This window comes from Podarcis vaucheri (assembly GCF_965113315.1).
Source record: "Podarcis vaucheri genome assembly, chromosome: 11".
Taxonomy (NCBI): Eukaryota; Metazoa; Chordata; class Lepidosauria; order Squamata; family Lacertidae; genus Podarcis; species Podarcis vaucheri.
In genome coordinates this window covers 26,771,297-26,793,207 of record NC_138749.1, presented here as the reverse complement: position 1 = coordinate 26,793,207, position 21,911 = coordinate 26,771,297, and the positions used below count along the sequence as shown (strand labels likewise).

Sequence of the window (21,911 nt, the reverse complement as noted above, 5' to 3'; positions counted from 1 at the left end):
AACAAAAACACAAAGACATTAATGATGAAGGCAAGGCAAACCAGCGCAGCAATCCCCAGTTCAACCAATGCTCCTAAACTGAAATACAAAAGAATAATAATTTATATTCATGTTAAATGACAAAAAGAAGCACAAATACTGACTATACAGTGACATTAAATGTTGTGGAATCAATATAAAATATTATTTTTTTCACACCATTAGATACTCTATTTAATAAAATTAGCTACCAATGTCCTACTGTCTTATGACACATAGTGAGCATTTCCTCAATTTGCAGTCTATAAGCTGTTTCTGCACTTCCAAAACAGGAATGTCCTAAAGGAACAATGTGACCCAAATATGATATGATAATATTTATTGCAGTTATATTCCACTCTGTCTCCAGGCAGCTCAAAATTTTAAAATCCTAAATAAAATAAACATTTTGGCTTCAGTTGTTTATTTTCACAAAGTATGTTTTCGTGAAAATAACATAATCCATAAATTATTTCATATTTCATTATATTTTGTCCTCCTACAAAACCAATTTTCTCATTAAAAGTCTTTCTTAGACTTATTTTTTTCTGTACTTACTTCCTGCTTCTAGTGAAACCCCCCTTTCTTGCATCACTCTCATTGATCCTCATATTGTAAAGTTTCTTTAACAGAATTGGTATGCTGCTTACCTGTAAAAACCTCTCAGCAGTTCACAAAAAAACACCTTTTCCCACTTCAGACATCACGTTTTCCCACTGCACAAGTGCACAGAAACATCAGAAACTGCCTCATAACACAGGCTTGCCAATTGTTAATTTCTTATTTAATATAAGACAGTGCTACTAACTTTGTAAGCCAGAACAAGAGGCTATTAACACAACTGGATTGGAAAATGAAAATGAAAATAACCACAATGAAAATAACCACATGAGCAAGCTAAAAAGTCCTATCGCCAACCCATAATAATGAGAGACAATATTTAACTCTATAATTAACCACTACTACACTGTGATGGAAGAAGCTATGCTCCCTCTTGCCCCACACAGTGCATACAGGAGGCAGGACAAGCTAAGGATTTTCTGGAGTGTATCCAGTTATTGTGGTGGCCCCAATCCAAGCCTCTGCTATACAGTACACTTGCAACTTGTGTGCATTTAACTTGTGCACATTCAGCTTTTTGCACCTGGCAAAAAATAAAACAAAACACTGGAAAGAGGTTAGAAGTCTGGAAAAAAGACTTTGGCCAATCCTGCCTGCTATTGTACAGGACTATACACAATTTTGACTTTAGGCGATATCCCCTGAACGTAACTCCCACGTAAGTTGTAGGTTTACTGTACTAGCCTGGAGTAAGCACAGCAACAGATGACATTTTCAGTGTCCCCACCACCGTCTTCTACCCTGAAGTGGTGGCTCTGCGAATTTATTCCACCTCACTACCGTTCAGAGTTGGCATTGCTCCCTAAATCACTGTATGCTGCTAGGAGAGGACTAGGTTAACAGGCGACTAATAAAACATAAATTCAATCGAAGAACAAAAGCACGAGCACCCCTCCTGGAAAGCATTAATAAATCTCGCCCACCGGGGGAAAGACTTCACCCCACTTCCTTGCCAGCTGCTTTATCTGATTCTGTTCTGCTTCTTGACCACCTGTTTATAATGCCTTTAAACTGGATTTCATGGTCTGTATAATTATGTGCAGTAACCTGCTGTAGTTCAGTGCCGAGGGCCTTCTGGAGGGTCCCTCACTGTGAGAAGCCAAGTTACAGGGAACCAGGCATAGGGCCTTCTCGGTAGTGGCGCCCGCCCTGTGGAACGCCCTCCCATCAGATGTCAAAGAGAACAACAACTACCAGACTTTTAGAAGACATCTGAAGGCAGCCCAGTTTCAGGAAGCTTTTAATGTTTAACAGACCACTGTATTTTAATATTTTGTTGGAAGCCGCCCAGAGTGGCTGGGGAAACCCAGCCAGATGGGCAGGGTATAAATAATAACAATATTATTATTATTATTATTTAGGGAAGCAATCACAAACGAGAGGGACCCAGAGCATGGGTGTAGCCAGGGGCATATAGGAAGACAGGGCGGTGGGGGCGGTTTGCCCTGGGTGGCATCCCGGGGGGGGGGGGTGACAAAAAAACCCTGGGCGGATCGCCGCTGCGCCGGATCACACCCCCTGGGCACAATTACTGCCGAGAGGATCGCCCTGCCCTCAGGTGCATGGAATGTGCGCCAGTCTGGGTGCCCGAGCGGCTAGCTCCACCGCTGGGTGTAGCCAAGACAACCCCACCATCAATCTAAATCAATACAAATCTGGTTCTGCCCCCGCCCAACAAAAATCCTGGCTACGCCCATGACCCTGAGGGCCATCTAGTCCTGCAATGGAGGAATAGGGACAGCTGTCCCATAGGAGGATTGAACCTGCAAACTTGGCATTACCAGCTCCATCCAGGCCTAAAGAGGCCAGGCCAAAAAAAGGGCGGTGAATCTCTGCTCTCTCGTAAGACCAATTGGCTGGATCAGGCCAATGGGCCCATCTAGGGTCATTTAGATGCTTGAGGAAAACCCGCAAGCGGGACCGACCGGGCCCCAAGAGCCCTCTTCTCCTCCCTCGGTTTCCCGCCATGGGCATTCAGAGCCTCGCCCTCGGGGCTACTAGGCCATGGCTAGCCATACCCTCCATGAATTCTCCAAGCCCCCCTTTTTAAACCCCTCTCGCCCCACACTTTCCCTCGCAGCTCCCCCCGCCAGGGGCTCCCTGTTCACGTCCCTTCGGTCCCTGCTTTCCCCTCCGGCAACAGCCCCGGCCTCTTCCCGGGTCCCGCCCGGCGTTTCCTCCGCGTTCCCTTCTTCCCCTTCACCGGAGGCGCCTCAGGGAACGGGACTGGTCAGTTGCCCGTTTCGCCGCAGCAGTAGAGCAGCATATCTGGTCGTCTCATGGGGCAGGCGAAGGCCTCCATGGAGGAGCGGCTGAGGGCGAAGAAGCCCGCGCAAACCCCTGAGGCTGTTGCTCATGGCGGTGGCGGCAAGAAGGCCGGCGAGGATTCGCCTTCACCCTGGGCTGATTCCTCATTGCACTCTCTCTCTGCACGTGCTCCGTATTGCGGTTCGCAAAGAGACGGCAGAAATTCAACAGGTGCACCACCGCGTGCCTGTTTCCATAGGAGCCAAACTTCACACGTAGTACACTTCACCCATATACCTGTGTGCATTCTTTCATATAGCCTCAATACAGAACTTTGCTATTCCCCGCCCCCCCCGTTGATTTTAATATTTCATTTCAACCCAGTTTCCCATTTTATCAAGGCCATTTTGAATGTCATTCCCGCCTTCTGGTGTTGTGTATCAAAACCAATTTTGTGCAATCTGCAAACTTCTTCTTTTACAGATTTCCTCCACTCTATAACTTAAAAACCATTAATAAAAATACTGGAAGTACTGGACTCAGGGCAAAACCCTGTGGCGTCCCACTTGAAAGCTCCCACAAAGCACCATCAAACGATAGGTTGCTTCTATGTCCACAGATATGTTCTGTGATTTATGTTTTTATCATCCTGTGTAAAAATCACGAGAATCTGTGCCTTGAACCACTGGTTTTGTGCTAGTATCAGATCTGTGATTTTTACTGTATGATCTTCCACTGTAAGCTTTAATTTGCTGATGATTTTGGGGGAATACTGGGTAAAATCATGCACATTCAAAAGGATTAGCTTTAATTTTAGTTTTATATATTTTATCCCAACTCTATGGAAAAGTTAATAAAATGTATTTTTTTCTTTCTATCTAGGGGAGGCAGCTAGAGGGGACAGTCACCACAGCACTCTATTAAAATTTGCAATGTGTCAATGTATTGGCAATTCTTGCACTAGATATACTTTTAAAAGCCATTGAGAATTATTTCTTGAATCATCCTGCATTATAACTCAATTTAATCTTTACCTTTTATTTCCTTTATTCTAGTCAGATGAGAAAGGATGCCAAATCCCAAATTATGAAGAATCTATCATACTGCTTTTGTTCTGAAAATTTATATCTTATGAATAACCTACATTCAACTCAAAAACACATAACTAGTATCCTCCAATAAAATATATTGTACTTAAAAACTTGGGATTTGGCATCCTTTCTCATCTAACTAGAATAAAGGAAATAAAAGGTAAAGATTAAATTGAGTTATAATGCAGGATGATTTTTAGTTAAAGTCTTATGTTCTCTGTGTCTATTATAGTGTAATTACCTTTTTTGGTGCAGAATACAGAAAAATGACAAGTTAAAACTATTCTGTTTTGGAGATTTTTCTTGAAAGAGAGGACAATTTTAAAATTAAATTCATTTCCTATATTGCAGGAACTTTCTCATCCCATCTGCCTTCTGAGTCATTTCTGCTCTTCAGAATTCATATTGAGATCCATTCATTCAACATAAAAAACTAGATTCCCTTCTACTAATATATTCTTCTGTCATGTGTCAATTCTATTTTCTGCCTGCACAATAATAAAGTGCATTCAATTCACTGATGTACAATAACATTCCCCCCCCCCAGCTAGTATAGTAATTTTTGCAATACTCGAGGCAAAAAGGACTGCCCTTTTATTATACGCGTTTTTAGGTAGAAAAATTACCTAAGGGCCAAATTGCATGTTATATGAAACATGTTGTTCAGCATTGTATGAACAAACGGGGGGTGCGGGTGGTAAGTCTCTGGACTTCAGTGTGCAGGGAGAAAGGGGTTAACCCAGTCTTGATGGACACCCCCCCCCCTCCAAGTTGCTTTGACACGGGAGGGAAAACTGCCAAACAGTGGTAATTGTGAACCAAGCTGCTATAACCCTCATCTCTGTCTTGTTGTTGTTTAGTCGTTTAGTCGTGTCCGACTCTTCATGACCCCATGGACCAGAGCACGCCAGGCACTCCTGTCTTCCACTGCCTCCCACAGTTTGGTCAAACTCAGGCTGGTAGCTTCGAGAACACTGTCCAACCATCTCGTCCTCTGTCGTCCCCTTCTCCTTGTGCCCTCAATCTTTCCCAACATCAATCAGGGTCTTTTCCAGGGAGTCTTCTCTTCTCATGAGGTGGCCAGTAAGTGTAAAAAGGACATGGTCATCTTGCACCCTCTCATCCCCCCCCCCCCAGGATTGTGCAGTCATTTGCAAGCAATATTTGAAGTGAAGATTGGGATATCATTCATACTGTAGTCCACTTTTTTGCTACTTGGTGGTAGCACCCAGCTTTGGAACTCACTCCCCTCTGAAATATGGCTGACACTACTCTTTTAACCTTTTTGCACAAGCTGAAGACCTGGTTATTTACCAAGGATTTGGGTGGACTAATTTAGTGCCAGTGTTGAGATGGTCAGAATCATCTGTTTTGTTTTGTTTTAGTAGTACCTGTAGGATGCATCTAGATTTGTTTCCATTTGTAATCCACTCTGGATAAGAAAGATAAAATAATACTAGGGCCTTATTTCTGAGTAAACAGGCATACAGTTGTGCTGTTAAACAATATACAAGCTCTGTTCCACACATTGTTGTGCTGAGTGTTGATAAACAACTCTCACTTTGCTGTTCATTAGGAGGAAGTTTTCCTCTTTGTGTAGAAGGCATCACTAGACTAATAATCCAATCCTCTGAGAAGTACATAGAAGTACATTATTTTTTAGATTATTTCCCCCCCTAGAGTCTGTGCAGTAATTTGCAAGCAACATTTGAAGTAAAGATTTGGACATCATTTACACTTTAGTCCACTTTTTTGCTACTTGGTGGTAGCATTTGATATATTAGTCTGATTATTTTTTCCCCTAGAGTCTGTGCAGTAATTTGCAAGCAACATTTGAAGTAAAGATTTGGACATCATTTACACTTTAGTCCACTTTTTTGCTGCTTGGTGGTAGCATTTGATATATTGGTCTCTTATTTTTGCTCCACCTTAAGCAATTGGATTGGTGCCTAAAACTCCAAGAAACAGATAAAATAATAGAATATGGCATTATGTATCCCTTTCACTAGCTTAAACTAGGTGTTCAGAAACAAGCTCAAGTCTGGGAACCTGGCTATCAATATTTCAGCTTCAAAGCCAAGGAAGAAGGGGGCAATTCACAATGTAGAAGGCAAGAAAGCTTTGCTGAACATTCCTCCTTGAATGCTGCTTTTGTCCTTTAAACATCTTCCTCAGCAATTATTTAAGAGACATTCTTGCTATATGTATGAAGAAGTAGGACTGCAGCCTAGACTGCAGAGGGAAAGTGGCAGGCAGGCAGGCAGGCAGATGAAGCCAGAGGACGGCAACCTAAGGCCCATGGGCCAGTTCTGGCCCATGACCTTCCTGGAACCGGCCCATGGCCGTACCGTGGATCAGCGTGGGGATTCTGTGCTTTTTTTCCATGGCACCATTTTTTTCTCACTGCAGGGACTGACTTCCAGGTCAGAAGAGCACTGGAAATAGCATATGTGCACAGGTGCTCCTCACCCAGAGCGCCTGTGCTTTTGTGTCACGCGACTTCTGGTGCACTTCTGGGATGGAGGAGCGCCTGTGCACACACTATTTCCGGTGCTTTCCGACCTGGAAGAGCACCAGAAATAGCTTGAGCACATGCATGGGAGCACACACTCCGGCCCACCAAGAGGTCTGCTAGGGAATGGACCAGACCGGCCTCAAAAAATGTTGCTGACCCGTGGTCAGCCTCTAAGCAGTCCACCTCTAAGCACACATTTGCTACAAATTGCACCTTCATTCTACTGTTTTGCACAGATGAAGTGGAAGAGCAAGGTAACCAGGTCATTGAACCACAGAATTGTAGACTTGGAAGGGTCTTAGAGCGTCATCTAGTCCAACCTTCTGCAATGCAGGGATCTCAAGTACAGGCCAGACCATGTGTGGATTTGCAGATAACATGGAAACATGGTTTCGCACTACTTACTGCATGAGCTACAACACTCCTACCTCTTCCATCTTGGCCAGGAGAAGGACTTCTGCCACACTTATTTTCAGTTTCTATGAGTCTTGGTTTATTCATGCTCCAGAGATGGTCTTTTTAAGCAAACTGAGAAACCAGCTTCATAATCCATGAGTTGAATTTGCTGCTTTTGAAACTTACAGGAGTTTATTTTAGACCACAAACACACCCGTTTGTACATAACAATAGGGCAGGATTTATGGAAACTGAAAGTAAACATGGCAGAAATCCTTACCCCAGCTATGTGGGAACATAGAATTTGCAAGTCTGAGGCTTTGGTCAGACTCATTCTAACTTGTGCCGTAGTGGTAAGCCATGTGAATGAGACCAATGATTCAAATTCTTCTAAACAAAGCAGACAAGATGGGTAGAGGCAACCATACATGGTATTTAGCCGTACAATTATTACCCAAAAGACATGTTTTAGTTTAACTAAAAAATATTTATTAACAATGTAAAATGTTTAATATTTTACAGTTAGAGCTACTTCTGGCATGCCCTAAAAGCAGTAACACTAAATTGATGTTCAGACACCATGCTTCAACCTTTAATGGAGACAAAATAGGATAATTTGCTTTACATCTGTGGATTTTATAGTTTCCTACACCATCTTTTAAATTTTTAGCCTTTCTTCCCAAAGCTGAAATAGATACATTTGTGGGGGGTTTAAAAAGTAAATTAGCTATTTCTATGCATTGTACATATGTAGATATAACTATCTCATATTTACAGGATCAACATATCGATGTTATGTTGCTTGTGTAATAGAAATTAAGATATTGTATTATGAAGCTCTTGTATAAGTTGAGATATAGAGTGGAAGACTAAATATGAATGAGAGCATAAAAAGCAATAGGAGAGTTTGTGCAAGTTCTCTTATGATATTGGCTCTTTTTATTTTAGCTTTTTAGAACTTAAGCACAGTTTTGCCGTTCTAAATAGTTTTCTATGGATTAGGATTGCTTAATAGAATATGTTCAAATAGTTTAACATCATACTAGCAAGAGCTACAGTCCTACTATTGTACTGTACACAATTGGCTGTGGTGGTTTGTACACGAAATAAAAAAATCTGAATGTTTTATTTCATAATTATAATATCTGCATCTAATCATAGAATGGTTTAAATCAGGCATGCAGTATGCCATTTAAAAAAGTTAAAAATATTCTTCATAATGTTAAATCGGTTTCCTGATTTGGTTCTTATCAGCAACAAATTGTAAAACTCTTGAAAAGGTGGGAAGAAATAATTAGTCGTGTAGAAAACACACACTACCACTTAGAGCATTAAGGTTTATCCCGCTAAAGGTCAAATTGTATTGGCTGTGGTCATCTGTGCATTTCTGTACTGGATCATCTAGCTCGAGACAAGACAGCACAATCCGAAGAACCTCCGCTTCCGTCTTCGCACTAATGGATAAGGAGTTGAAGTCAAGTTTAGGAGGCTGCTGTCATCTGCGATTTAAAAAAACAAAAGATAGAATTAAGCTGAGCAGCAGCAAAGCATATATTCTGAAGGACATGTTTTCTGTGTGTTACTTCAGAGTTTTGCAACCTGTGGGTCACGATCTGCAAGGGGGGGGCTTTGTAAAGAAACCCTAGATAATTGTTTTTCATGATGAATTGGCATGATGAATACCTCTTACCACTTTTTGATTTGTTGGCTTATTATAACATGTTGAAACTTGTAACCAAATATCAGAAAAGCTTGAGTCTTACATCTTAGCACTTGGGAACTGCTCTGATAGCTGAAGCAGATCTGGTGAGACATTTATACTGGAAGTTGTTTTGAGTGCCTATTACAGCTCGCCTCTAATGCACCAGCACACGGCATCTTTCATCAAATTCTATACTAATAGGGGGGGGGTTATGTAAATTTTGGCTTGAATGCCTCAAGTAACAGTCATAAAACAAGCAAACCTGCAGTTAAAATGCATGGAACAAAAAACTGCCAAAGTCCAAAATCCATGTGGCAATAAACTGATGGGTCACCATACCAAGTAAATGTGGACTTCTGAGTTACCATAACCACTGCTTTACTTTACAATGAGGTAAGGTGAGGCAGCTGTTTCAAATGATGGATCCTGGTTGCCAGTAGGACTGGTAGGGTGGGATTTAAACAGATAGAAATCATGAGGCTCAATCCTCTGCGAAGTTCTCCTGCACAAGTTTCATTGAAAAGAATGAAAGCTATGCAGGAATTTTAATGGCTCTGCATGGAGAACCTCCTGCTGAACTGTAATAAAAAAAAAAATCTCCCTCTCTTACAATGATAAAACTCAGATACACCACATGAAGCGGAACATTGGACGATTCAGGACAAAAGAAAATACAGTGGTACCTTGGAAGCAGAACGGAAGCTACTGCAGCCAATTGGAAGCCACAACAGATGTTCGGGTTCCAAAGAACGTTCGCAAACCAGAACACTCACTTCCGGGTTTGTGGCGTTTGGGAGCCGAAGGAGGAGTTTGGATTTGATACTCCGCTTTATCACTCCCCTAAAGAGCCTCAAAGCGGCTATCATACTCCTTTCCCTTCCTCCCCAACAAACACTCTGTGAAGTGAGTGAGGCTGAGAGACTTCAAAGAAGTGTGACTAGCCCAAGGTCACCCAGCAGCTGCATGTGGAGGAGCGGAGACACGAACCCGGTTCACCAGATTACAAGACTACCGCTTTTAACCACACCACACTGGTGTTCAACTTCCGAGGTGTGACTGTACGTCTATTAAGAAACACCCAGTGAAACTATGGAATTCACTTCCACAAGAGGCAGCGATGGCCACTAACTTGAATAGCTTTTAAAAGAGGACATGATAAATTCATGGAGGATAAGGCTCTCAATGACTACTAGCCATGATGGATGTGTTCCTGCTCCATGGTTGGAGGCGTTATGTCTCTGAATACGGTTGCTAGGAATCACAGGTAGGGAGAGCCCTATTGCATTTAGGTCCTGCTTCTGGGCATCCCATAGGTAACTGGTTGACTACTGTAATAACAGGATGCTAGATTAGATGGGCCACTGGCCTGATCCAGCAGGCTCTTATGTTCCTAAACACTGCTAAATGGCGGGAGACAGGAACACTGTTTAGGGGTTTTGCCTCTGGCGCTGAAATGGCTTGGGCCAGCCCTGCACATACATGAGCTTCAACAGCTCACTGCAAGTATTTCTCCATGAAGAAAAATGTATAATTTGAAATTGGCTCAGGGAGGGAAAATCTTCAAATTTATTCTGAAACCAGTGCTTAAATTCATTTTGTAAGGTGTGAAAAAGGACCCAGATGAATGGGAGATTAAATCTAATCATTGAGTGGCAAATAGCAATGAGGGCTATCATACTGAACAACAAAATGTGAGTTTTGTTGGCAACCTCCATTTAAACTCCACAGGATTATTTGAATTTATTTTCAATGTTTTAGTAGAGAAGTAAGGTAACTCCTCTAGGCACAGCTAGTTGAACATTATGCCCCTTCATAATTTAGCGTTGTCCAGCTCTTAATTCCTTAAGTTGCTAATGATTACCTAGTTAATAATTATTTATTTCTACCCCATACTTTTACTTTTGTACCCAAAGAAGCTTACAAATACATGAAACGAAAATAAATCCAACCATCATCTATACAGGAGAAGCAGTCCCTAAGATAAACCAGGCCCAATTAGGATTTTAGAGACCAAAACTACCACTTTGAATTGAGACAGAAGACCAGAGTTGTATGTTCTGATCTATGGGTACCAGGCAAGGTCTGATTGCAACATCACTAGCAATATTATTCATATAGTGCCATCAAGTTTACAAAGTAACATGAGAGAGAAAAATAGCAGGTTTGAGAAGCATGCAATTTAAACTTCTTTTTTTATTTTTGAGTGTTTTAATTACCCATATATACAACCTGAACTTGCTATGGAGAAGTTCAGAGCATCAGTATTCCAAGAGGGTTCTGCTTCTCCCATAGGTACAGAAATATTCTTGCCCTTCAGCTTGCCTTGCTCCCTCAAGTCACACCACAGTTTCTTCTAACCTTGCTAACCTAAACCTTGCCCTTTTTCTTTTTCATTTTTTTCATTTATTTATTGAATTTATACCACCATATAGGCAGAGGTCTCAGGGTGGTTTATTAATTTTATTTACAGATATTTTTTAGAAATAAATAATAATTAAACAACATTTTGGGTTTTACAATAAATCAGTCAACCTCTCTCCCTCCATGGTTCCCCCAAAATTTCAATTTGTGCTGCATATTATAGTTACTCCATGCCTTTGCTTCTACAAAAAAACAACAACAAACAAACAAACAAGCAACAACAACAAAATTCCACTGTCGTTTCCACTGCTGCTCTCAGTCAAATCCTATTTGCATCTTAACATGTTTACACTGAGTTTTTAAATAACCCACAAACATTTTCCAATCTTCCTTGGCATGCAATTTAAATTTCAACAATAGGGAGACCATAGAGGAAAAGTATGAATGGAAAGAAAGAGGTAAGAATAAAGGGATGTATATGAGCGCAAACTTTATTTCAACTGGGGTAAAGGCTAAGAAGCTAAGCCACACTTCTATCAAAAAATGTTTAATAATTTAGAGGAACGTTACATTGTCAAACCCTTTCTCTATTTAGAATATTAGGAGTTTGCTTAACATTACCAGAAGAAACCCAAGTCTGATCGCTTAACTATCCAATTATCAGATGCAGAAAAGAAAGGCTTACCTTGATTTTTCAGTGGCAAAGGCATAGTCTCCCTGAGTTTGCTTAAAAGGTTTTTCATTTCTCTCATATCCCTGTAGAAATGAAGCACAGAACTGTTCAAATAGAACAGACATTGCTTAAGCTTAGATAAAAGCTACTTCTGCTTTTCAGGATTCCAAGAATAGTACTACGTCTGAACAAAAAGGATAAAAATAAAATAAAAATCAGAAAGTTGGACTGAATAATTTTTGCAAATGTCTAATGGACAAGTGATGGAGTTATTATAAAGAAGACCACTGTAAGTCTCCAATTTTATTCAAGTATGTTCTTCCACTGTGATCACTAATAAAGATTAAGAAGGAGAATGGCTGCTCATTCAGAGGCAATTTTTATTCCAGCAAGCTTCTTGTGAAGTTTCATGAAGGGACGTGGAGACAAAGGGCTACTTCCACACATGCCTCAGTGTTTAATGGGATCAAATTAGGAATAATAAATAGAAAACATACCTGTCAGTATTTTCAATATCCGTGGAAACCTGCCATAAATGTTGTTGGATGTCTGTTGGTGAAGATGATGTGTCTTCTAAAATAGGGACTTCTGAACTCTCCTCTACTTTACTGTCTATGCTCTTGGGTGCTGCACAAGTCTCTATCCCTTTCAAATGGTCAAAAACAAAACAAACTATAATTACAAAAAACCCTCATAACCACATTTCCCCACACCCAGCATCTCTCATTCTTGAAATATATATTGCTGGACCTGAGTGCTATGTATACTATGAACTAATGAAATAAGGTAAATAAATAAAAATTCTGTACTATGGAAAGTTCAATTCTGTGTGACCTATATAAATAATGAAATTTTGCGTGGGTTTACATATTCTGCAGAGTTCATTCCCCTTCTATTAAGTAAAGGAAAGTGAACAACTAGTGAGGTACGCAGCCTGATACCTCCTGGCAACTTTTATTTCTTATTTATTAAATTTCTATTCTGTTACTCTTCCCAAAGAAGTCCAGCTTCTCTTCAGCCACCCCTCTTGTTTCCATGGTTCCACCACCTATTGTTATGCACACATTTCCAAGGCTATCTTTGCTTATGAACTCTATTTATAGCATGAAATTATTTGTCAATGATTCCTCTTCCCTCATGCAACCCCATTCTTATCACAAAGCATTTTGTAATGATCTCCTTAACTAATTTGTCTGTCAGACATAATTAAATGCAATTGCTGTACAGCACTCTACAAACCTTTTGAGTCATTATTGATATTTCTGCTATGAGATCTCTATGTATATATATGATTTCTAGACTGCCATTCATCACACAGTGAACTTGGGGAAGTTTCCAACATAATATAAATACAATAAAATATAGTACATCAAAAACAATGATTAAATAAAACACAGCAGTGCAGAATAAACCTGAAGCATCAGGCAACATCTACACCAATTTTAGTCACCACAACATTGAAAGTCATTTTCAGGGTCCACATTTCTCTCTATGAAAACAGGTGAGTACATTTCAACATCTCCTCCTCAGAACATCTAAAGATCTCCCTTCCAACTTAATTTTTGTTTCTTATGGCACTTGTACATTTTGAAATTAAGAGTGAGGGAACCAGAACACATTATTTAACCAATTTATTCCTTTTATGCTTACTTAGCTCAAAATTAGGCGAGAAACACACCCTAGTTTAATATTTTAACCCTGGAAAGTTAAAATATTAACTATCAAAAACTTTTATGTTCTAAGATGTTTCGCTCTATGTTGCACACAAAATGCTAAACAACAAATGTGCAATGAGTTTCAGTTTGGGAGGTTTATGAACTGGGTCTGGCAAATGCCGTGTAGCACTGGTTTTATTTTGGAGTGTCCTCAGTGCACCATTTCAATATCATTTTGAATTTCCATCAGGGAAGCACTGTAGCAGAGTCACAGATGTTTCATTTTTTAAACTACCTGTTTGATTATATGAATTCCTTAGAGCATGTCTCACATTGATTTTTTTGGCCTCGTTTAGGTAAAATGCCATGCTTTGGAAATAATTCATTTAACACACAAGGTAACTCACTCAGGCTAACACAAGTTGGTCTGAGTCAAAGGGGTAAGGTGGAAAGTGATGGGCCAGCTACACAAATGTAAAAAATAAAGCAAAAGGGAGCCTTTAATAGTTTAGAGGGTTCCTTGCTCAGGATCTCTTCTAATTGAATTAAATCAAAAATTTGTTTGAATATAAGAGACAACTGAGTGCACTGTTGCAAAATAATGAATTCTTTTAGACAGCACAAGTGCTAGTTGCACACTCACAATGAGGACAAAGTAATAAACTCTGGCATTCAGCAATTTCCACATGAGAAGCACTTGATTGCCTCCAGGCAGTCGTTCCACATTTTCCAGTGCAGCAGCTCAGCCCCAGACAAAAGGGTAACTCTGAAGTAGCATCTGTGCACAGAAGGCCAACACCTTGTAAATTCCCAAATTTGTCATGAGGCATGGCTAACAAGAAGCTGCCAGACAGTTCTCAAGATTTTCCTGGTCACTGATTCACCTGTTGATGGCTAGGATTAATTTTCACATTAGTCTTCTCTCCGCTTCTTTTTATGAAGTACACGCAGGGAAGAGGTTTCAGGATGTGGCAGTAGCCAGACTAACTGTGTTAGGCCAGCCAATTTTTTCAAGGATTGTGGAAGACATGCCTAAGGACTTATCTAGACAATGCTGTCCCACAACGCAGTAGGTCAGATATTATTTTGCCAATAATTATTGTAGGGATGAGATGAATTACGAAATGCTTAGAGTGTGAGCATGCCACAGAGAAAAAACAGCTTGCTGAACAGATAAGCAGGACATTGTTTACTGAGAGCAGCCCTTGGAAGAAGAGCGTAAGGTTTCAGGACAGCTATGCCCATTTGCCCTCTAGAGGTCAGAGATTATGACCTTAGGTCACGTATTGAGAGAACCCCTTGCAATTCCAAATATATTTGCATTCAACACATCAGTTCACTAGTCAAGTAGCAACAGATTAAGCACCATATAGGAAATTTGGGCCAAGAGCCACTTTTGGTTGAAGACCTCTGCAGCACCCCAAACAGCCTATGAAGCTTACATTGGTAAGTTGAGACCTCCGGATTTATAAATTCTAATAATAATAATAATGGGCACCCACTTCATACATCTCTCTGTGCTACTAGACTGGCCATCTAGTTAGACGGAGCAAATACCTTGGTAACTGTATCACTGCAAAGCATGTGTGAACGTGTTGCATGACTGACAGCTCTTGAAGAAATGAAATTATACTGTATTTTGATAACTGGTAGCATTGCCTAGGTTTCTGTGCACTCCTCCTGCAATCCTGGGCTGCATTCCTGACAATAGCCCAATCCATTTTAGGCTTTGCAAGACAGGTTACTACATTTACTGGATGTGTGTACTTGGCATTACCCTTGGTACAGAGAAATAGCCCCACTGAGAGAAGGCTATGTTTTTGGATTTTAAACTATGTTATTCCTGAACTGAATTGCCATTTAATGCGTGTCATCCTGAATTTTCAAAGGCATTTTGAATTTGTGGCACTGTTTTGATGTTCATTTGATATAACTGTGGAATTATTTTTAATTTATTGTTCAAACCGCGGTTACATTGACTGTTCTGACATTGTTCCATTGACCTGTTCCCTACCCCCCTTGACATCTGAAGGTAGACCTGTTTAGGGAAGTTTTTAATATTTAATGCTGTATTGTTTTTAACACTCGATTGGGAGCTGCCCAGAATATCTGGGGAAACTCTGGGCTGGCCGGGGTATTATTATTATTATTATTATTATTATTATTATTATTTTATTGCAACTGCACAATGTTAGTCAGTGAATCTAATTTGAGTGGTGAGGGCCTCTTTCACATGGACCCAGGTGATGAATGGATGAAGCCTGCAGAGATCAATTTGCACCACATTTTCCAAATAAAGACCACTCACTTCTATTCCTACTTGGAGGCTATAGTTAACCCAAAGTTAAGCACTGTCTGGCTTTGTCATTTTGGATAATTTTCAGCCTAACTGCGCTGGGCTAAAAGGAAAAACCACCTGACCTGGTGTCGGCTACCTTCCTTTGTTCCCTATGAATATTTTCTAATAAAATTTGCAGTTATGTAACACTTTTCTTGACGGTGCCAAACACTTCAAATGTATCCTTAGTAATCCTGACAACAATGCTGTAAAATATATCTTTGTTGCCATGCTACAGATTGGGGAGAGGGTAGAAGAAAGCTGAGGAAACGCGGCCTTGCCTAAAGGTACCTAGCAAGTTCATGGTTGAAGTAAATATTTGAACCAGATGGGGCTTCCCAACTCACATTACACTGCAGCAGCTCCCCAAATTATGACTGGGCATTTAGAGCAGCAAGCTACTACAGATATGAGGGCTTATTGTGAAAGTATTATAAAAACCCAACAGCATTTGTGCATTAAAAGCATTCACCGCTTATATAAATGTGCTTTATAAATAACGACAGCTGTAAGAACAGGTCCTATTGATGGAAAGTACGTCCCCACATTTCCTAGTATTGTTTACTGGCATGAATTAACAGGGAACAGATGAGCAGAGATGCATTTCTTATATGGCTCCACAGTAGATGTGCCCAGCACAAGGCATGCTAACGTTGTCTCCTGCCCAATTAGTGTGTGGGAGGAAAGCATCGTGTTTGCAAGAGAAGGGCACATCTGGATTAGAAAGAGCTCGATGTATTTCTGTGGAGAAGCTATTTTTGTTCTTGAGATTTTTTTCCACTATACAAGCAGCCTACTTTTCCTCCTGTAGGTCAGCTCCCTCCAGGAGTAGTCTGAACTTGGGTAACTAGCTGAACTTTACAAAAGATATAAAAAGCAACAAAGAGCCCCAGGCTTTGATTCTGCAGAGTTGTTCTATACCCATGAGGAAGATGAAGTTAGCAAAAGTGCTGAAAAGCACAGCAGCCTGCTTTTGCTAAACACCTATAAGTACAGTCTTCCCCCCTCCCCTCCTCCAGCAGAGACCAGACTTGGGCTATACTTATTCACAAATGCTAACATTTGCTCAGCCCTTTCTGGTTCTCATGAAAACTTCCATGAAAAAGCTAACACGCACCAACTAGGCTAGCTCAGTAGACTTTCCCTTGGAAAACTGTACACAGAGCCAGTTTGGGTATATGGCCACACATTCAGAGCTACACCAAAAGCAGTAGTGCTAGGCATAGAAGATGCAGCAGCTGTGAAATATATTGATGAAATGCAACCTGCTAGATATGTTGTAACATACCACAATCTATGCCAGATAGACATACGCAAGCTCAGTGTGCAGCCCACTGATAAGTATGAAAGAATTGAAGAGGACGAAGGGACTAGGCTGCAGCGGTTCTCAACCAGTGGGTCCCCAGATGTTGTTGGACTACAACTCCCACCATCCCTTGCTAGCAAGGCCAGAGCTCAGGGATGATGGGAGTTGTAGTCCAACAACATCTGGGGACCCACAGGTTGAGAACCTCTGGACTAGGGGGATTAGGGCTCATCCATAAGCATGATTATCCCATGCCTAAAAAGCACGGGCATGAGAGGTTTCCCCCTTGCCCCACTCTTTTCCTAGGGAAAACCCACCCTTTAGCTATAAATCAAGGCAAACAACAATCCAGAGAAAACAACCCCTATCATTCCTAAGCACTGGCCATGTGTGCTGGAGCTGATGGGAGCTGGAATACAAGAGGACCATAGGTTCCCAATCAGTTCACCCGAGGTCTATTTAGGTGGAAAAACCAAAGAGGAACTACAGTTCTAAAAGGAAGCCATTGCATCTCTTTTAATGATTACGGGCCAATGGAAATAGTGTTGTTCTTGGATATGGGATTTTTGGGTCTAAATCCCTGCAAAACTATAAATTTTAACTATGCGTATGGAGGAGATAAGGAAGAAGGAATAGGATGTGAGGGTGGGGTGATCATGACCTTGAGCTCTTTGGATGAAAGGTAGGATCTAAATGTAACAAACAAACAAATATTTAATAAAGATGGAAGATAGTTTTTATTATAACTTTTTTTGCTACTTATCTAAATTTTATCTTGTAATGACTTATGGTTATGATCAATATATTGATTCTTTCTATTTCAATGGAAGCAACTAATCCATGTGCATATTCCACTTAAATCAACAGTGTAGGCTAAGATTTCAAGAATTCTAGATGCATTTTGGTGCGGACACAGTCGTCCAGAATGAGGCATAAAAGCGTTCTAACATCCCATGGGCAGGCTGGTTGGAGAATAACAGATGAAGCTGCATGGCAAAAGTCCTGTTTAACACATAGCCAATGACAAGTGAAGTGAATGAAGCAAGATCAAGAGCATTTATGATGTAGGTGAATACCTTTTCGATGAAGCTGAAGTGATCCTAGTAGGCATATGGATTTTAGCATCTCTGTCGTATACATTTCTAAGCAACACTGCAACTGAATATATAGTCTACAGATTTCAGGATGAATCTCACCATCTTCTGGGCTGCAACAATATATAAAAAAATCAAACAGAAAATGTTATTTCCATAATTTATCTGTCTCCAGAGTTTAGACATTCTAGACAGTTTTAAAAAATGGTCTATTTTTGAAGAATTATATACAAACCTTGTAATGCTATAGACATATTTTAAGGTGTATGATTTAACAATACAGATGATGATAATATTATTATTGTTCTTATTATTATTTATGTATTTATACTTTGCCTTTTTCTCTGGCGGGACTCAAGGTGGCTTACAGATAAATACAAGAACTGCTAAAACGTAGAGCAATCCACCATTGAAATACAATTAAACACCGATAGAATTAAAACTATATACATATATATAATCTGTTTAAAACATACCAATAATTTTGTAATGCTGATCTGAAATAAAAATTGCAGACAGGACCAGCTCAGCTTGTAGCCCTAAGTATACCACGAAAAAAGCACACGGGGGATGGGGGGGGGGGAGAGGAGAGAAGAGGAGGCATGGTGCGAATTTCCCCACAAGATTAAGTTCTGTCCCTAAGTCTAAAAAGAGTCAATGCACCCCTGGGTGAGCAATGAATTCTGAGGGACTTGCAAAACGAATGTGTGAATAAAATGTCATTTTCCCTGATGTTTTATTTAACCTGGTCAAATACAGTACCTTAAAATGTTTTCAAACTGCATGCAGTACTGCACAAAGATAAAAACTGGACTAAAAAGGGGAAAGATTTAACTTAAGTACTATAATTTCTGATTCCTGTCAAAAGTAATTCCAGCCTTGGATTAAACACTATTTATAGCAGCAGATGCCACACAAGTTCAGAGTAATTACTGATTTTAAAGATCACAATTTCTCCTTTGGCTCTACCCTCTCACCCTTTTACTCCAACCAACAACCCTAGAGACACGATCAGATGCTGACTCGCTGCTCTAATGCTGCGATGCCCTGTTAATGTGCTATTTTTGTAACCCTTCTTCTTAGATTACAGCTGACTTCCGTTCTCAAATGCATGGCTGTTATCCTCATTGATTTCTTTTGAAATCACACTCATGAGGGCAAAATATCCTGTTCGGAGTATAACTTGTACAAAGATGTTCTTCAGCATCCCTGGTGGTTGTAAAAATTCATTCCTTGCACGATGTTTCAGAACTCTCTTTTTAAGGCCAGCAGAGTCCTCTCAGAGGTGTTCTTATGCCAAGTTTGCAGTTAGAGTGGACCATGAGGTCAAGAGAGGCAGGCCTTTTGTTTTCTCTTTTAAAAGTGCTGGGGCCTTTTACCCAAAAAGAATGATAGGTACAGAATATATTTTATAAAATACTAGGAATTTATGAGAAATGTTGAAAAATTAAGGCCTAGGGAAATACACTTTTTCTGTAAATGTTTTCAATAATTTTCGGTTTGCACTGGGAAATTCCATGGAGCAAGGGTAGCGAACGTGGTGGCCTTCAGATGTTGTTGGACTACAAGTCCCATTACCCGTATCCATTATGGTCAATGGTCAGGGATGATGGGAGTCCAACAAAACATCTGGAGGGCACCACATTGCTTACCTCCGGCTCCCTCGGCCAATAAAGCGAGATGAGCGCCGCAACCCCAGAGTCGGCCACGACTGGACCTAATGGTCAGGGGTCCCTTTACCTTTACCTAGAGTGATCTAATTTTTCTTGTGTTTAGTATAATAATAAGCTGAAATGATCAAACTTGGTGTTTATTTATTGTTACTAATGAACTTATGGCACAGAGTATTTCCTGTTTTTTTTTAAAAAAAAGGCCTTCAAAAGATTTCCACCAGTAATAATTTATTATACCTCATATGAATGACCTTTTTTTAGAACAGTGTATTGATTTGTACATCTGACAGTCACTGTGACAAGACACTACAGTAATTACTAGCAGCAGCAATCATAAGTACTGTAATGCTTAGTAGAATTTTTCTATGACCAATTTGTTGTTGTTGTTTAGTTGTGTCCAACTCTTCGTGACCCCATGGACCAAAGCACGCCAGGCACTCCTGTCTTCCACTGCCTCCCGCAGTTTGGCCAAACTCATGCTGGTAGCTTCGAGAACACTGTCCAACCATCTCATCCTCTGTCGTCCCCTTCTCCTTGTCCCCTCCATCTTTCCCAACATCAGGGTCTTTTCCAGGGAGTCTTCTCTTCTCATGAGGTGGCCAAAGTATTGGAGCCTCAGCTTCACGATCTGTCCTTCCAGTGAGCACTCAGGGCTGATTTCCTTAAGAATGGATAGGTTTGATCTTCTCTAAAGATGTCTATCACTGATAGCAATGTTATATCCCATATAAAGTGGAGCTCTAATGCTTCTGTGTTACTTTTCTAGATGAAGAAATGTGATATAAAATAATCAAAACAGTAAGTATGCAGCAAAGCTCTGAACATTAAACAACTGTGTACCAAAATCACAGGTGTTTGAGAAGATCCTGAGAGCAAATAAGAGGCTAAATCACTATCTTTTGTATGTGTAAAAGATCCACCCTTCACAAGCACCAAGCCAGATAATACAGTGTTAAGAATTCACTCACGTGTCTGTTCCCATGTGACACAGGGTAATTCCAATTAGGTTTGAAATATAGTGTTTCAGGGACTTCCGGGTTAGCGCCATCGGCAATGGCGGAGTTCCTCTGACCGAGAGGAACCCGCTCCGTGAAAATTGGGTCTTGCTGCCGCGGCGAAGGCAGAGACCCTTTAAAAATCCCAGGCGGAGGAAGCCTGGGAACGTGGGATTCGGCTGACACCAGGAGCGCCTCCCCTACTCGCAGGGAGACCCTTTTTCGGGGATCCGAAGCGACGTGGGGTGAGCGGCGCAGTGTTTTGAATCGACTGCTACTTTTACGGAGTGAAGCAGCACAGCCGTTGCCGGAGAGCGCTGACTTTTTCCTGTGGACAATTGGACTCTAAACAAGTACCCGTGAGTAGAACGGAAAATTGGATTAAGAAACATTTTAATTTGGTTAGATCGTTAAGATAAATTATATAACAAAAATTGAGAAAGATGGAATTTGCTGAAACAATTAATTAAATTAGAATACAAAAAGGGAGGTGTGAGGAGGTCGATGAAACAAGTAAATGAAAGATAAAGATATGGAACATTGGATGTGTGTTTTAATGTTATTGGTTTTTTTGCGGTATTGTTGTATTGTTTTTATGCTTTTCCTTTTATGTATTGTAATGTATGTTTTGTCATTTTTTTGTTGTTTTCTTCTTTTCTTTTTTCTGTAATTCTTAAACTTCTAATAAATATCATTTTAAAAAAAAGAAATATAGTGTTTCAGAGTGAGCCGGAGTTTTATTATTGCTTAAGATTTTTAGAAACATCACTTACAAATGGTCTCAGATGTGGCTGATGCCATTTCCAAGCTAGGGTTCCCTAGTTACCAGAAGTCCAGATGACAAAAGAAGCCATGGGGCTAATATGTTTGGCTCCAATATCCTGATGTAGCCAAAATCTGAATGCCCATTTGCACATATTCATTTCTAGGGCTGGAAGGATCTGCTTCTCATTTTTCCATTCTTAAATTCAGTTCTCCACATTGCTGCAGTGATTTGTCGATTTCATTATAAAAAGCCCTCATGGAAATTCTTCAGTGTGAATTTCTCATAGTAAACACATTTTTTGCCTGCAGTTTTGACCAATGCACACATTTATGCAAGCAACCTCTCCTAATATAATGCATTTTTGTAAATATTGGTTGGAGAACTGCACCACAGAATTCATTTAAGTGCGAATTTTGAAAGATGGCTGTGGTTCGGTTCTCACTTTGCTTTGGAAAGTGTC

The 21,911-nt window shown here is 40.4% G+C and overlaps 1 protein-coding gene across 2 annotated transcripts in view; it reads right to left on the bottom strand.

The window, feature by feature from the left end:
- Window positions 1–7,354: 7,354 nt before the first annotated feature.
- Window positions 7,355–21,911, bottom strand: part of RGS7BP (regulator of G protein signaling 7 binding protein) — a 52,901-nt gene continuing 38,344 nt past the window's right edge. For both annotated transcript variants that reach the window (XM_082242264.1, XM_082242265.1), the window contains exons 3-6: window positions 18,000–18,130; window positions 12,122–12,269; window positions 11,637–11,707; window positions 7,355–8,387 (exon numbers count right to left, since the gene is read on the bottom strand). In XM_082242264.1, the coding sequence (XP_082098390.1) occupies window positions 8,290–8,387; window positions 11,637–11,707; window positions 12,122–12,269; window positions 18,000–18,130 (448 nt within the window). In that variant the 3' untranslated portion in view covers window positions 7,355–8,289. The remainder of the gene's footprint in view (window positions 8,388–11,636; window positions 11,708–12,121; window positions 12,270–17,999; window positions 18,131–21,911) is intronic.